At 37.3% G+C, this 15689-nt stretch overlaps 1 protein-coding gene across 1 annotated transcript in view; it reads right to left on the bottom strand.

Moving 5' to 3' along the window:
- Positions 1-15689, bottom strand: part of tmem8b (transmembrane protein 8B) — a 128649-nt gene that overhangs the window by 55067 nt on the left and 57893 nt on the right. Inside the window, exon 3 of the mRNA XM_016235900.1 lies at positions 7446-7653. Within this exon, the coding sequence (XP_016091386.1) occupies positions 7446-7653 (208 nt within the window). The remainder of the gene's footprint in view (positions 1-7445; positions 7654-15689) is intronic.

Raw genomic sequence — 15689 nt, 5'->3', positions numbered from 1 at the left:
TTAAAATGGCAGATTGGAGTTGTAGGTGGAATAATAAGGATGAAAAAGCAAAACAGCGACCATTAAATAACAAACTTGAGAAGAAGCCCCATCTGTTGTCCGTCCATGGCTGCATCCATAAAGCAGGCACAGCTGGTGCTGGTGGAGGCAGACACGGCCTTGCTTCTGTACCCCACCCCACTTCCATCCACCCTGCGCTTTTTGCATTGTGTCTGACATGCATGATTTGATGCCTCTGCCTCCTTACAATTCTTCATTGATCTGATTTGATTAGGGGGGACGTTTGCAACTCATGTGCCAGCGTAGACAAAAGGAAGAGAGAGAGAAAAAGATGCAAATAATTGCTTCCCTTTTCACAGCACAAATTTGGCAACTTTGAGCAACTAGTGAAATAATTAGAGTCCCCTGTTCATGCGCGCAGAGCACCAAACAGTACACAGAATTGATAGCGGACTGTTGTTGGCATTTTGCATGTATAATGTGGTCTCCAGCTGTGTGAGGGATAATATCTCTGACACACTGCTCATGCAGAACAACGAGGAGTCCATATGGCCAATGAGTAAAAGATTTATTTTTCATTTATGGTGGAGCACGGTGAATTCCAAACATGTGTCTGGTAATGTAATTAACATGCTAGTAAAAAAAAAAATTCCTCAAAATACGATTGAACTTAAAAAAAAATACTTGTGCATGAACCCGCAGCATATACGGCACCAAGGCATTTGAGTGTAGCTTTTCGGCCAGGTATGAAAAACATTTATCATTTGTCAAAGAACCGAACTGCAGGGACCCATAGTCTCATTACTGGTAAAGTCTAGTGTTCCCCTGCACATCTCCCACAATTCTCCACTTCTGTTCTGTACTTTATCTCCCAAGTCCAGAAATAAATTAGTGATGACAGAAAAGTTCTGCTTTCCTACTTCTATCAACAGTTGGGTGGTTGTAGTTACCCCTTTTCGCTTGCATTCACAATATAGTATTGACAACAACTGTGATATTTAAAAATATATTTATATAGTGTGAATACTACATATAATAATATCATAAATAATCCAGGCTAGTAACTATCTGGTTGACACTTGAACATGGTAGGTGGAGGTATTGCACCTTAATGCCGGTTGCCACTCATAATAAAACAGAAAACAGCTGACGATGTAGTGTGTAGCGACTACTGGCACTCAAACTACCTCGAGGTGTTAAGACTCCCCAGTCTGCAGGAAGCACCGATCAACAGCTAACGATTTTCGTATTATGGTTGCAAACTCTCTGCACCTCCCTAGAGTCATATTTCGAGCTTGATTTTTTTTTTAGCAAAAGAAAAAAACTAAATAAACAAAGCTAATGATGAATTTGACATTTATTTCCTCCATATTTCAATAGATATTGAGATAATACTTGAATTACTTGAATTATTTTGGTAACAATAATCATGTGGTAAAAAAACCTGATATCGTAACAGCCCTATAATTAGATAAAAAATTATTTGTGACCCTGGAGCACAAAACCAGTCTTAAGTCGCTGGGGTATATTTATAGCAATAGCCAAAAATACATCGTATGGATCAAAATTATAGATTTTGCTTTTATGCCAAAAATCATTAGGATATTAAGTAAAGATCATGTTCCATGAAGATATTTTGTAAATTTCCTACCGTAAATATATCAAAACTTAATTTTTGATTAGTAATATGCATTGCTAAGGACTTCATTTGGACAACTTTAAAGGCGATTTTGTTGATTCTTTTGCACCCTCAGATTCCAGATTTTCAAATAGTTGTATCTCGACCAAATATTGTCCTATCATAACAAACATCAATAGAAAGCTTATTTATTCAGCTTTCAAATGATGTATAAATCTCAATTTTGAAAAATTGACACTTAAGACTGGTTTTGTGGTCCAGGGTCACATTTGTCAAAAGACAGGACACAGAAAGGTAAAGCTCTGATCTGTTTACAGAAAATGCAATTACATTAAAGGGACAGATCAGAAAAAAAAATTTAACTCATCATTTAGTCACCCTCATGTTGTTCCAAACCTGTATGAAAAGTTTCAACTTCTTTTTCCATACAATGAAAGTCAAATGTCAACCTAAAACTGACTTGTCCACTGACATTCATTATATTGTATGAGGGTGACTAAATGATGAGCGTGAACTGTCCCTTTAAAGGCAAAGTTTTCCCATCACTGTTGTCAGAGAACTGAATATCAAAAATATTTACCATTTTAAAAAGATCCGACTGACTGATTAAACTCATAGATCATTATCTGATTAAAATGGATGACCTTCTCCTCCTCCTTATTATAAGGAATTTCATTAAACAAGAACATTGGCATCTACTGACCTGGCACACCTTAACACAGAAAATCTAGAATGTGTTTTGGCATGTTCACTATCTCTAAATAAAATTCAATACAGAGATAATCAGCCACAAAACTGACAGCCCCCCTCCTCACTTGTGTAGACCCCCCCAAAAAAATTACATATCTCCAAGTGCTGACAATTTCCAAATAGTTTATTGATTTATTCAGAGACCGAGAGTTTAGTTAGTGCAAGGCAAACTGTCAGGATGCTTGGCTTCTGTTCGCTATACTCATCCACTGTGGCTGCTTTACGCAGCAGAGACGGCCAGCTGATCTTTACTGCGTGCTTGACTCTTACTCATCCCCCCTCTTTCTTCCTTCCTTTCCTCCCTCTCTCTCTCTCTACAATTGGCCATCTGCTTGTGTGACTGCCTCACAGACACTGTGGAGCTCATCAACTGAGAGAACAGACTTGCACTTTGCTGAGGGCCGCTGCAGCTTTGCTCTGCTGAGATTCACCTCTGTGCACCATGTGTCCATGGAACTTCGATGGACTCGCTGCTCGGGATGGAGATGAAGATCGCCCGAATAAAGGCTTGGATTTGGGTCTGTTCCTCGCAGTCGTGTGGATTCGGAAGATTTGGATTTCAGCGCACATTCTGTTTTTATTCACAATTTGTACAGTGACCCAACTTTTTTGGAATCGGGTTTGTAGTTCTATTGTCAGTCACAGCATGTCGGAGTAAACATTACATGACAAGTAAAGGTTAAACGATTGCAGAAATTATTTATTTTAAGGTTTAAAGTAAAGTCTTAACATTATGTAGGCCTATTCTTGAAATGAGTTGGCAGCAGAAATCGCACAACAAAATGAAATGTTATCATTTCATATTAAGTAAACGCGTAAACAATTTAATAATGCAATTGAAAACAAGGTAACTGATATGACAACTAAAGTTAATAAAATTTATAACGTGATTTCAATATTCATAAGGATTAATTTTTAGGTGTCGTCAATACGTCAGTTTTGTACGTTTAGATGCTGAAAATACGTCAGTATTGTACGTTTTAGTGCCTGTAAAAACGAAAGTAAATGTACGTTTTATAAAACCTAATTTTACATCAAATACATACGAATTATCATGAGATCACGTTTGACTTAACTGTTAAATTCTTAAAATCTCATCTTGGTATTTACATCATAATATTATTATTAATATTATTTATCAGTTCCAAATGTTCACAACAACATTAAATCGATCTCTATATGTATTATTATTAGATGATAGTATTAGATGACTGCATACAGTACACATAGAAAATTGGTGCCCTGGTACATTACCAAGATGGCCACAGGGTAAATGTCGGATAGTTCACTATGGCAGGCATAGTTTGTGGCACAATCAAATGCCTACAAGCCCCTTCAACCAAACAGAAGTCCTATACAACATAACCCTCACTACACTACACTGAATAATAAATAAAACATTTCCTCAAGGAAAGCATGGTCTCGCTTTCCACACTTCCTCCAATTACTCCACCTCAGTAGGTTCGGCCATGAGCTTTTCTGCTCCACAGGTGCTGTCATTCTCCAGGCCAACAGAAAGGAGGAAGCCTTCGTCTTTCCAAGCTTTGTCTCTGTCTAATTGGCTGGCAGTGTGGCCCTGTGGGCTCAGAGGAAAACAGTGCCCTTAAAGCGTAGTACACAGAGTAGAATTAATGCTCTTAATCCAGGAAAATGGCCTCCACAACGACCAAATATGCTGCGGTTAATTAAAGAGAAAGGCTGAAGTGTGCGCCTGGTGGCTCTGAGATAAGTGAGAGCAGCGAAGGACAAAACTCAGCTGAGATGGACTTTTTAAGATTGTGGATGGAGATTGAGGTAATGCTATTGTGAACATGAGAATTCCAATTAAGATGCGAGAAGTTTCCTCTAATGTGAGATCAATTTAGATGCGATCCACTGCATAGATGTTGTTTAAAATCTTATGTAAGCATGGGGGTCACTTAAAAAGAATTAGAATGCCCTTGTGTTGTTCTAAACCAATATGAATTTCTTTCTTCCATGGAACATAAAAACAGAAGTTTCAGTTCATGTGATAGTCACTCTTTTCCAAGCAATTAAACTAAAAAACGTCCAAGCTTCAAAAGGGCACAAAAGCACCATAAAAATATTATAAAAATATCAGATATCATTCTTCTGATGTCACATGATGGCTAGGTGTGAGGAACAGACTTAATTTAAAGGGATAGTTCACCCAAAATTTACTCACCCCATGATTTATTCACCCTCAAGCCATCCTAGGAGTATATGACTTATGACGTATATGAATACAATCTGAGTTATATTATATAATACGCTCTTCCAAGCATTATAAAGGCAGTGAATGAGGGCCGAGATTTTGAAGCCCAAATAAAGTGCATGCATCCATCATAAAAGTACTCCACACGGCTCTGTGGGATTAATAAAGGCCTTCTGAAGCGAAGTGATGAGCTTGTGTAAGAAAAATATCCATATTTAAAACTTTATAAACCGTAATCTCTAGCTTCCGCTAACTGCCGTACACACACTCACGGCGTAGCGTAATTGCTTTGCTTCAGAAGGCCTTTATTAACCCCCCGGAGCCGTGTGTAGTATTTTTACGATGGATGGATGCACTATTTTGGACTTCAAAATCTCGACCCCCATTCACTGCCATTATAAAGCTTGGAAGAGCCAGGACATTTTTTTAAATATAACTCCATAACTTGTATTCATCTAAAAGAAGAAAGTCATATACACCTAGGATGGCTTGAGGGTGAATAAATCATGGGGTAATTTTCATTTTTGGGTGAACTGTTAACAGAATCGCTGAATAGATGAGAACCAGATCAGCCTGATTCATGAACGAATCATTCACAGTTCTGTAAACTGAATCTGATTCCTTGCAAAACATCCAACTTGATTGTTCATAAACTGGACATTTCTCATGAATATTCAACTTGTGTTCCACAGAAAAAGAAAGTCGTAAGTGTTTGGAACGGCATGAAGATGATTCAATTATGGCCATTTTCATTTATGGGTGAACTATTAGTTTAAAAACCAAACCTCATTTATAAGTTTCACTTGCACAGGTTGAAGATATACGTTCTAGAGGCCAAAAACACACTTTGGCTATTGTTGTTTTCTAATACAATTAAAGCAAGCACATAATCATATTTTAGGCCTATTTTCCAGATTGTAATAGCACTTTTCTTCCGTTTTATAGAACTGTCAGATATTGACTAAATTATGCATGACGGCACAATTAAAGCAGATGTGAGTCTCAGTGAAACAGAGAAAACAAGTTCTCTGTATCTACGTACTTGCATATACAAACCAGTGGAATGTATCCAGTCATAACTCTGTAAGGCAGACATAAGATGAATCTTGGCATATCCAATTTCTACCAGGTGATTGTGTGGCCTATATAACATACACTAGGGGGGAAATTATTTGGATAGCATCTACAGTATTAAAATTTATAATAATACAAACATGAAAAAAAATAATAATAATTCAACTTTTGATTGTGATAGTCTTGGTTCTGGTTTGATGGTTCTGCTTATTTCTGTGAAAAACAATTGAAAAAAATATTTTAGGGAAGCATAACACTTCATTATACTGCAATTTTTAAGGCTCTACCATGCAATACTTCTAAACGACAAAAACAACAGTATCCACTATATAAGAAAAATGCATACTATCAACAGAATGAATGAAAGAGACTTGCCCTGTATGACGTATGACATACGCAAGGAGGAATGGCAGAGGATCCCTAAATCCAGGTGTGAAAAACTTGTTGCCTCTTTCCCAAAAAGACTCATGGCTGTATTCGATCAAAAGGGTGCTTCTACTAAATACTGAGCAAAGGGTCTGAATACTTAGGACCATGTGATATTTCAGTTTTTCTTTTTTAATAAATCTGCAAAAATGTCAACAATTCTGTGTTTTTCTGTCAATATGGTGTGCTGTGTGTACATTAATGAGGAAAAAAAATTAACTTAAATGATTTTAGCAAATGGCTGCAATATAACAAAGAGTGAAAACTTTAAGGGGGTCTGAATACTTTCCGTACCCACTGTATATATATATATACTGTGGGCCAGTACATTGCCATGTGCTTCCTGGTGGACTCCCAGCAGCATGAGCTCTTTAAACAATTTTCCACTGGCTGATTTTCACCTATTTAAATATTCCCTCTGGGCAGTAATACCCATGATAAGAATATTACAACCTGCTGTACATTTGGGTTTACTGGCAGGGAGCATTATTAGACCGTAATTTAGCCACTGCTGACATGCTATTATTTACGCATATCTTATGATGCATAATTGACCCCTTGTGTTTCAACATGAACTGACTTTTTTATTTAAAATACATTTTATTGCAGGAATAAAAAAAAAAAAACACTGGATGTCTATAGCCTACAATACTGAACAACCATTTTTGAGTAGAACAAAACAGTAGCTCTCTGAACTTTTGAACATTATGAAAATGGGTTTGGTGTCAGGCAGTAGTGAAGCCAGAATAAAAAGTCATAATGTAACTTAACATCTCACAATGTGACTTTATATCTCACAGCATGACATTCTAATTCTACACAATATCTCACAATAATTTTTTTTATTCTTTACTTGGAAACATGCTTTCATACCGCAGAGACATACGTCACATTCGGTGTGTGTGTGGTTTTGTGAACAATAAGAAAAATTAACCTTTTTTAAAAAGTAATGCATTTCTAATATGATATAATATATATAAATGAATATTCAAGGCATTATACAAAAGAAAAATGCCTTTGTCTTTGAGATTACAACCCAAGCGAAATAATGAGCACTCTGACAGGAGATGCATATATAATCGCTTTTGAAAAAGAAGTCTATGACAAGCTCTGAAATCACAGACTTTTAAATTACTACCCATGAAGGCCACCCGCTGACTGTGCGGAAGTGAGCGGCTTCAATTATAAATGCATAAATGCCGAGAGGAATGTACGTGCACAACCATGAACATAAGGCATTTTTCATCATCAACAAGCTTAGCTCTTGTTAAAAGCAGAAATGATTTTCTCATTTTTGGGCCTCTGATCACTGACTGCTTTATCCTCTAGGTTTTTACCCACCTTGACTGAGATCTTCCCCTTATCCTTTGGTAAGTGTGCAGCCAGGAACCAGTCTCCTGGGAGGGGGCTGGTGACATTGAAAACCCCTGTGGTGCGGTTGGGCAGCGTCCATGTCAAAGTGACAGCGAAGGAGCCTGGTACAATAGTGTCCTTTGGAAAACGTGTCTGGAGGGGGTTGATTACAGGTGGAGCTCCTGACCTGAAGTACCTGCAAACCAAGGCCACAGTTACATTTCAAGGCATGCCGCGGACTGTTATCTTGGTTGAGATCAAATGCATCAATCATTGTTTAGGATCATTTACGTTCCAGTGTGATGCAAATATGGCTTTGAATTTCTTATTAAAGCTGGCACAAATACTACATAAATTACTGTTTTTAAATACACTGACATTAGTCTGTCACACAGGTAATCCCGCCCCCAATCCAGGCCATTGGTTGAGATGAAGTTAAGCTTATTTGGGATGCTCAAAATTGCAGTTCCATTTGGCGCCACTAGAGGTGCAGAAATACACAATTTACATGAATGTTTTCATAAAGAGAAGCATCAAATGACCCCACAAGTATAGTAAAACCTGAAAACATCTACAGTGTGGAGACAATCCAATGGCCCACACAAAGTCATGATTTAATAAACATACTAAGTAATGTCTTAATTAAAATCAAAAATTTCAGAAGAGGATGTTCAGAAGAATAGAACATGTTGTAAAGTTTCTATGCATTTTTAGCAACATCTGAAACAATTATACCTTTATAGACATCCGGGGATGTCCTCAATTAGAAATAGGCTTCGTATGTACTTTAACGAACTAACTAAATAAATATATTTTTTTTTAACTCACAAATGTTTTTATTCACTTATATTTATTAATTTATAACAAAACATCAAATCCAAAATACAGGAAAACTTACATGTGATTTCACACATGTACATTCCGAGTGAGTAGATGTATAAATATAATGAGTTCTATAATAAGACAAACAAATGAGTCCATGTAGTGAGAAACACAGGGCCAGAGAAAGCACATCGAAGTAAGTCCTGAATCAATTAGAATGCAGAAGATGCAACAATTTTTCACTCGATCACAAGAAAGGAAATGGAGCATTGTGACTAATACTAAATTATGCGTGAAGTGAATCGTAAACAAATATTCAAACATTTAACTTCATCGTTAATGTTTTGAGCAATGCTTACAACTGTAGAAAGCATTTATTTGGAACAACGCCCCGACTAGGCTGCAATTTCAAGTAAAGGAGAGAAGAATGAAAGAGACGAAAATCATTCACTCACATCAGACTCATTGTCAACACAAAACCGCAACGTGCTTTCCTTAATTTTGACATGGGAGCACAAGGCCATGAAAGTAAAAAGTCTTCCCTCAGTCTCTAGCCTGTCAGACAAGATACAGACACAGTCAGACAGCAGGAGCCTGCAACAAATCATGCCATGACACTTTTTCTAAAAGACTTCACTGTCTGCAATTATTTTTGCTCAATGCACTGCTTTGTGGCTCCAGTAGTTTGTCAGTCACAACCCTGACAATCCTTGGGTTGAAAAAAGTCCCCGTCTGAAAGGTTTCACAATAAAGACTCTCAATTACTCTTTCATTCTCCGTTTCTCACATTTTCAGAGGTAGAAATGGCTTTGTGAGACAAGTAAAAATGGCAAAAGACAGAACAACCACATGTGTAATATGTGTAATAAAGTCACACAATGACACAATGGTCACACAATGGTACCCATGATGAAAACTGATATTGTATACATCACTTTGTGACACATTTTAAGTGTTCACAAATGGATTTACCCCATCACTGTGCACAGCTAAACACCCACTAAAAGTAGTCAATAACACCTGGAGAAAACTATCCTTTCCCCATTGGCAGTTGCTCAGGTGGTGCAGCACCCTCAAGAAATCTGGGTCAATGATGTGATCCTCAATGACTTGAATACAGCTCATCTAGGATGTTTTTTTAAATTCCCTAATTGAAAAACATATATATAAATATCGTCTCTAGGTTACGTATGTAACCATGGTTCCCCGAGGGAACGAGACGCTGCGTCGAGTCGCTTTGGGAACGCCCTTGCGTGACCGCGTTCCCAAAGCGACTTGACGCAGCTCGAGTTCCTGAAGGGGAATCATCTGGATGTTCTTTCATGGGGATAAAATTAGAGGCCAAGGTAATATAACTGTCCTGAAGAAAATGTCTCATTAAAGAATGAAAATCTTGTATTCAAAAAATAAATAAATAAAACAAACATAAAACAGGAAATTATATTATAAAAAAGGCACCACTTATATGTCTAAAATAAATAAATAAAAAAACAAAATAACAAAAAACAGGAAGTGATATCATAGAAAGGTAAATGATTTCATAGAAAAGACCCTTACAGATAAATAAATAAATAAATAAATACATACATACATACAATAGGACATGAAAAGACCCTTAAAACAACAACAACTAAAACACATAAAACCCTTGCACACTGCACACCACCAGGACTGTCTTGGTCTGTAAGTATTTCAAATATTAGATAATCTCACCAACCAAAACTGATTTCTTGTCTATATACTTCCCTTTAAAGAGGCCATCTTGGTAACTATTTTCTATGTAGAAAACAGGCATTGTAGCTCCTATCTACTAGAAAGGATTAAACCTGTTTGTCAAGAAGATCTTTTAATAACATATTTCATTTTGACAATTACAAACTGACAATTACAAATTCTCCCATTTTTCTTTGAGTGGCCTTATAATGTCTTTTCTTTGTGTGATTTCTTTGTGTGTTTCTCCTTTGTGAAACAGACATGCAATCTTCAGAGACGGTCATGCTAACCCAGGGGTCCTGGATCCTTGACAGGTAATAACTCAAAGTATTGCTGCTGGAGCTCTGCAGGGGTTATTAGATAAGTCATCCTGCCCTTCTTGTACTCTGAGCTAGTGCACCTAAAAGATCATCATCCAGTGTCTTCTTCTAAGATGGAGACCCCATACTGCTCATGTGAATGTGACAACTTGGCTAATGTTGTTAAAGCTCAAGCTTGTGTTCTGTGCTGTCAGACAGATGTTTTCAGCACTGGATAATGATTTTATATGGGTTGTGTTTTGCACTGAGCAATGAACTTTTTCCTTTGATGCTGGCAGCGGCAGCTCCAGATTTTTACTAAGGCACTGCTTTGTAGTTCCGAGGGAGTGTTCAAACTATAAAGACATCCGTGCAAGTAATATGAACACGCTGCACAGACTGTCAGCTATGGTGCTAGGTTATTTTTTAACAATGTTTAATATTAACTTCACCCAAAAATAAAAAAATAGCTGCCATCTTCATCGGAACACATCTGGAGAAATTTAGCAGTACATCACTTACTCAACAATGGATCCTCTGCAGTGAATGGGAGCCGTCAGTCCAAGCAGAAGATAAAAACACAATAAATCACAAATAATCCATATGACTAGTTCATCAATTAAATGTTTTATGAAGCGAAAAACAGTTTTTAATAAATGTACTTCAAATCGCTGCTTCTGGCAAAATTATGAGTCCTTTATATTACCTATAATACCAGTCGCCACGGATGAATCAGGAGAGAAATATGCACAGATCAAGCACCATTTACAAGGAAAAACAGACCAAAACAGTTGTCTGTGGACTTTTTCACTGGAGGAAGCATTATTATGGATTATGGACTCATATTCTGACCTGAAGCGATGGTTTAAAGTTTAAAGAGCAATATCACACGAGTAGACGAGATATGGCTGTATATGTGCATGGCTATGATTCAGTCATAGGCACGAGTTGTAGGCATGACTTATATACCCATATAAACTAAAATGTAAAAAATCCTGTTTATTTCATGTTTCAAATTAATTCATGTTCTTTCCTAATTTCAATGTATGCATCTTGAAATGTTAAAAATATATGATTAAAATTGTGTCAGCAGTAAAACATTGTTGTTCATTATTCTAATAATGATTCTAATCTAATAATTAACTACTATTAACAAACTGAACTTTATTGTAAAATGTTGCCAATTTTATTCTTAATTTTCTTAAAAGATAATCGACAACACCAATGTTGAGTATGGTGCAATACACTGACACAGGACTTACATCACTTACACATCAACTTACTTCAACGCATAGTGAGAGCAGCTGAGAAGATCGTTGGTGCCTCTCTCCCCTCCCTTCAGGACATCTACAACACCCGTCTCACCCGCAAAGCCCTCTGCATTGCAGGTGATCCCACCCACCCGACACACAGCTTCTTCAGTCTGCTGCCATCAGGGAGGAGACTGCGGAGTCTCCAGGCCAGGACCAGCAGACTGAAGGACAGCTTCATCCATCAGGCTATCAGAAAGCTGAACTCCCTCCCGACCTTGCCCCCCCTCCCCTCTTTTGCCCCACGCACCACTGAACTCTGACCCTCTAACGGACTCTCCCACTCCCCCCTCCCAAATACACACACACACACTGTCACTTTAATCAGTCTGAATAAGCTCTTTTGCACTACAAATCATTTTTTTGCACTACAATCACTATATCTGCACTGTTGTTTACTTTACTGGTTTGCACTCTATCTACCATATGTCTTGTGCTTTATATATATATTTTTACATTTTACCTTATTTGTATATTTGTATAGTTGTATTTTGTATTTAATCTGTATTTATGTTATCTGTATGCACCCAAGGATCTGAGAGTAATGCAATTTCAATTCTCTGTGTGTATGTTCTGTACATGTGGAAGAATTGACAATAAAGCAGACTTGAACTTGAACTTGAACATACACATACACAAATGATCACAGCAGAAGACACCTGTCTGTCTTAGCATTTACTGTAAATGAACATTTCCCTGGGACTGCATGAATGCACCTGATGAAGCTACCATGCATCCTTAAATGTTCTTATCTATACAGTTCACTTAAGTTCACACAAGGTGCAAAGTGCATGCCATATAGTATGCCATTTTTTGCTCCAAAGGCCTGGCTTCACTATCCTTTGCAGAGCATGCGGTGCTCTGTAGTGACCCAATTAGTTATGCATCCGCACACGTTAGCAAATCAGATCCAAACATATTACTGTCAGGCTCATCAAAGCAATTCAGAGCTGTCCTAAGATCAGTGTCCAAGCTGTATGTAAACTGGACTTGCAGCAAACAGATCATCATAATCAGATCAACATGCTCTGTATGTCAGTGCATTTCCTCACAATGTTTAAGGTCACACTCTATTAATCCCTAATTGTCAATTAGGCTGGAGAGAGTTTGAATCAAGGTGAAAACAAGGTTTGGTAACTAACATGAGGCAAGTTTGGCTGCAAAAATAGCACAAATGAGCATTCACAAAAGCTGGGAAAAAAGTAGGACATCAATTGGTACTACGACTGTCAATCCATTAAAACAAATGTAATCAAGTAAACATATGCTGATTAATCTATCAAATTAATAGCAAATAATTACATTTATCAATATATCCTAAATGAAGGTAATTTGAAGATAAGCAAGTAGACGTGCTAGATTAGATTAGATTAGATTAGAAATATGTATTGTCCACACATGTGGAAATTCATCTTCGGCCCCACAAAAACATATACCACAAATACACTTGACTTCACAATCCAATACAACAGACACACAGAACATACAGTACAAGAACGTCTCGCCCCAAGGATTACAGACACATGAGACATAAAATGAGTATATAGAAATTAGGCTAATAGTTCTAAAACCATAAACAGATAATAAATAAATAACTAAATAATATTCATAAATAGATAATGGCAATTAGTTACATAATACACGTAGACCTGATTATAAATAATTTATTTAATAAAGTAATGGCAGATGGTATAAAAGATTTCTTGAAAATATTTATTGTTGCTATGCACCCTGGGTACCCTGTATCGTCTGCCTGAAGGACGTTTTCAAATCCATGTTGGAGAGGGTGGGTGGAGTCCTGAACTATTATTTGTGAGGCTTTCCTCCTGGTCTGGTTTGTATACAGTTCCACCTGCTGCCTCTGGGGGTCCAATATGATCTTACTGCCTATATTCATAATCTTTGTGATCATACTATTGCTTCTAGCCCAGAGTGCCATTTTCGGACACTCACTTGTCACAGAGAATAAAGTCAAACAATATTTACATGTTTTAAACAGCCATTCAGTTTTTTTATTATACATTTTACATTTTAATCTGGACTAAAAATGAGAGCCCAGAAAATATATCTAGTTTCAGATTCTTTATAGTCATGTTCTATTGCACTATTGTTTTATTGCATTAAAATGTTAAAGGATATTAAGAATACGGTGATAAAGCTTAAGGAATATTGTGACGTGAAAATTAGATATGGAACATGTCTACAGCATTAAGGTGTTTGTTTAACTCAATATATTGTTATATTTTTATCTTTGAACATGGGTTCAATCAAACACATCTCATTCAACTCACCAGCTCTAAGACCTGAAATGGGTCTGTCAGATAAGAGAGATATCCAATGGGAACAGTGCATATTTTGTATGTCTCCTTAGTTAAACACACTTGATTCAGGTCATCAGCTCATTAGAGACTGTAAAACCAAAAATGAGAAAGAGCAAGGAGGCATTGTTGACTACTTTGTATTTAGTTTTTTTCTTTCTGTTTTTTGGCCAGGAGGCAAGAATAAATAGTTTAAAACTTTTTTATATAATTAAGTGTATCAAATTGAAATGCTAAATTGACTGCCCTAATTATTACCTTTGAAACCATGTCAAGCCTATGTCAAAGACTGCAAAGACTTAGTTGTTAAAAAAACACATGCAACCTTCTTCAGTCTACTGTTTTTTTCTTCTTCTTCAGAATCATGAGAGAACCACAACTTCCATTGGGGAAAAAACTCAATTTATCCAGAATCGTGCAGTTCTATTTTGCACACAAAGTCCAGTTTTTATGTAGTCTGTTGATTTTTGTTCATAGTATTCAGCTCCAATAAATGGTTTGCAAAAAAGAGACGCAGATTAAATGTTTGATATCATTATTTAATCACATTGGAATCGAAACTGGGAATCGAAAAGAATCTGAATCGATAAGCAGAATCGGAATTGGAATTAACCAAAAAAAGAAGTTAACTTTGTAAAGATCATGAGCTCGCTCTCTGTTTCTACATGTAACCTGTGGTAAACTTTGAGGTTAAAATGAAAAATTTGACATGCAGCCTTTGTGTTTTTGTCACTCGTCTCCTAGTTTATGTCTTGATTAGGTCTGTTGACAATCTCATCCCCTAGATCCCGCATTATGCAAATAAATGCCATAAATCTTGCTGTTCTTGTTCTTGCATTTGTCTAAACAAACAGGCATGAAATGCAGATTGAGTGCTGGAGACTAATTGAGGTTAGGTGATTTCCATCATTGTTTTGCTGTCTCGCATTACCATGCCTCATGCATTGAGTGCCCGGTCCCTCTGCGAGCATGTGAGATGAATAAGACCTTAAGATCATTAATGTGCATGACACACGCTGTCTTATTATTGATGAGGGAGAGATAAGGCAAAGACTCCAGGCTTCAGCCAGGAGGTCAGACACAAACAGACTGGAGAATCACGACTGTGACCTCAATTATAATGTGAATCTGAACATTACATCACTTATCCCTAAAATCCACATTGCACATTGATTATCTGATGTGGTGTGTCAGTTTCACATAAGAAGGCTTCCCAAAAGCACTGGCTTGACGTTTGAAGGTTGATCCAGCGAAAAGGGACTGCTGGGAGGACCTCAGGAGCTCTGTTTCTGCCCAGGCCTCCTGGTTTGTATGGTCTGCAATTAGAGTTGTCATGGCCTGTCCGGCAGCATCATATTGATCTATGGGCTGTTATCCACTAGACCCAGTCGTCCTGCTTTCTCCCATTTCTATATCTTATCCTCCCACTTTATCTCTCCCCCGACTCCGAGTACAGCCTGTTTTAATTACCATCTCTCTATGGCACCCCCTGCCTGCTATCTGACAGCTGAATCGGCAGAATGGAGCCCTGCCTTGTTCATTATGAAAACAGCAAGAAGACCAGGGGCCTCATGACAAAACTTTGCGCAGTAAATGATCTGTACGCACAAACAATCAAGTGCAATCTATGGAGGCACATCTATCTATCTATCTATCTATTCATCTTTCTTTCTATCTTTCTATCTGTCTGTTCATCCATTTATCCATCTTTGTCTATTCTTCTTTACTTCCATCCATCCACCTATCCATATATATTCATCCATCTTTGTC

The sequence above is a fragment of the Sinocyclocheilus grahami genome, unplaced genomic scaffold (genome assembly GCF_001515645.1).
Source record: "Sinocyclocheilus grahami isolate Dianchi unplaced genomic scaffold, SAMN03320097.WGS_v1.1 scaffold475.1, whole genome shotgun sequence".
In the NCBI taxonomy this organism is placed as follows: domain Eukaryota; kingdom Metazoa; phylum Chordata; class Actinopteri; order Cypriniformes; family Cyprinidae; genus Sinocyclocheilus; species Sinocyclocheilus grahami.
This window is presented reverse-complemented; position numbering and strand designations above follow the sequence as displayed.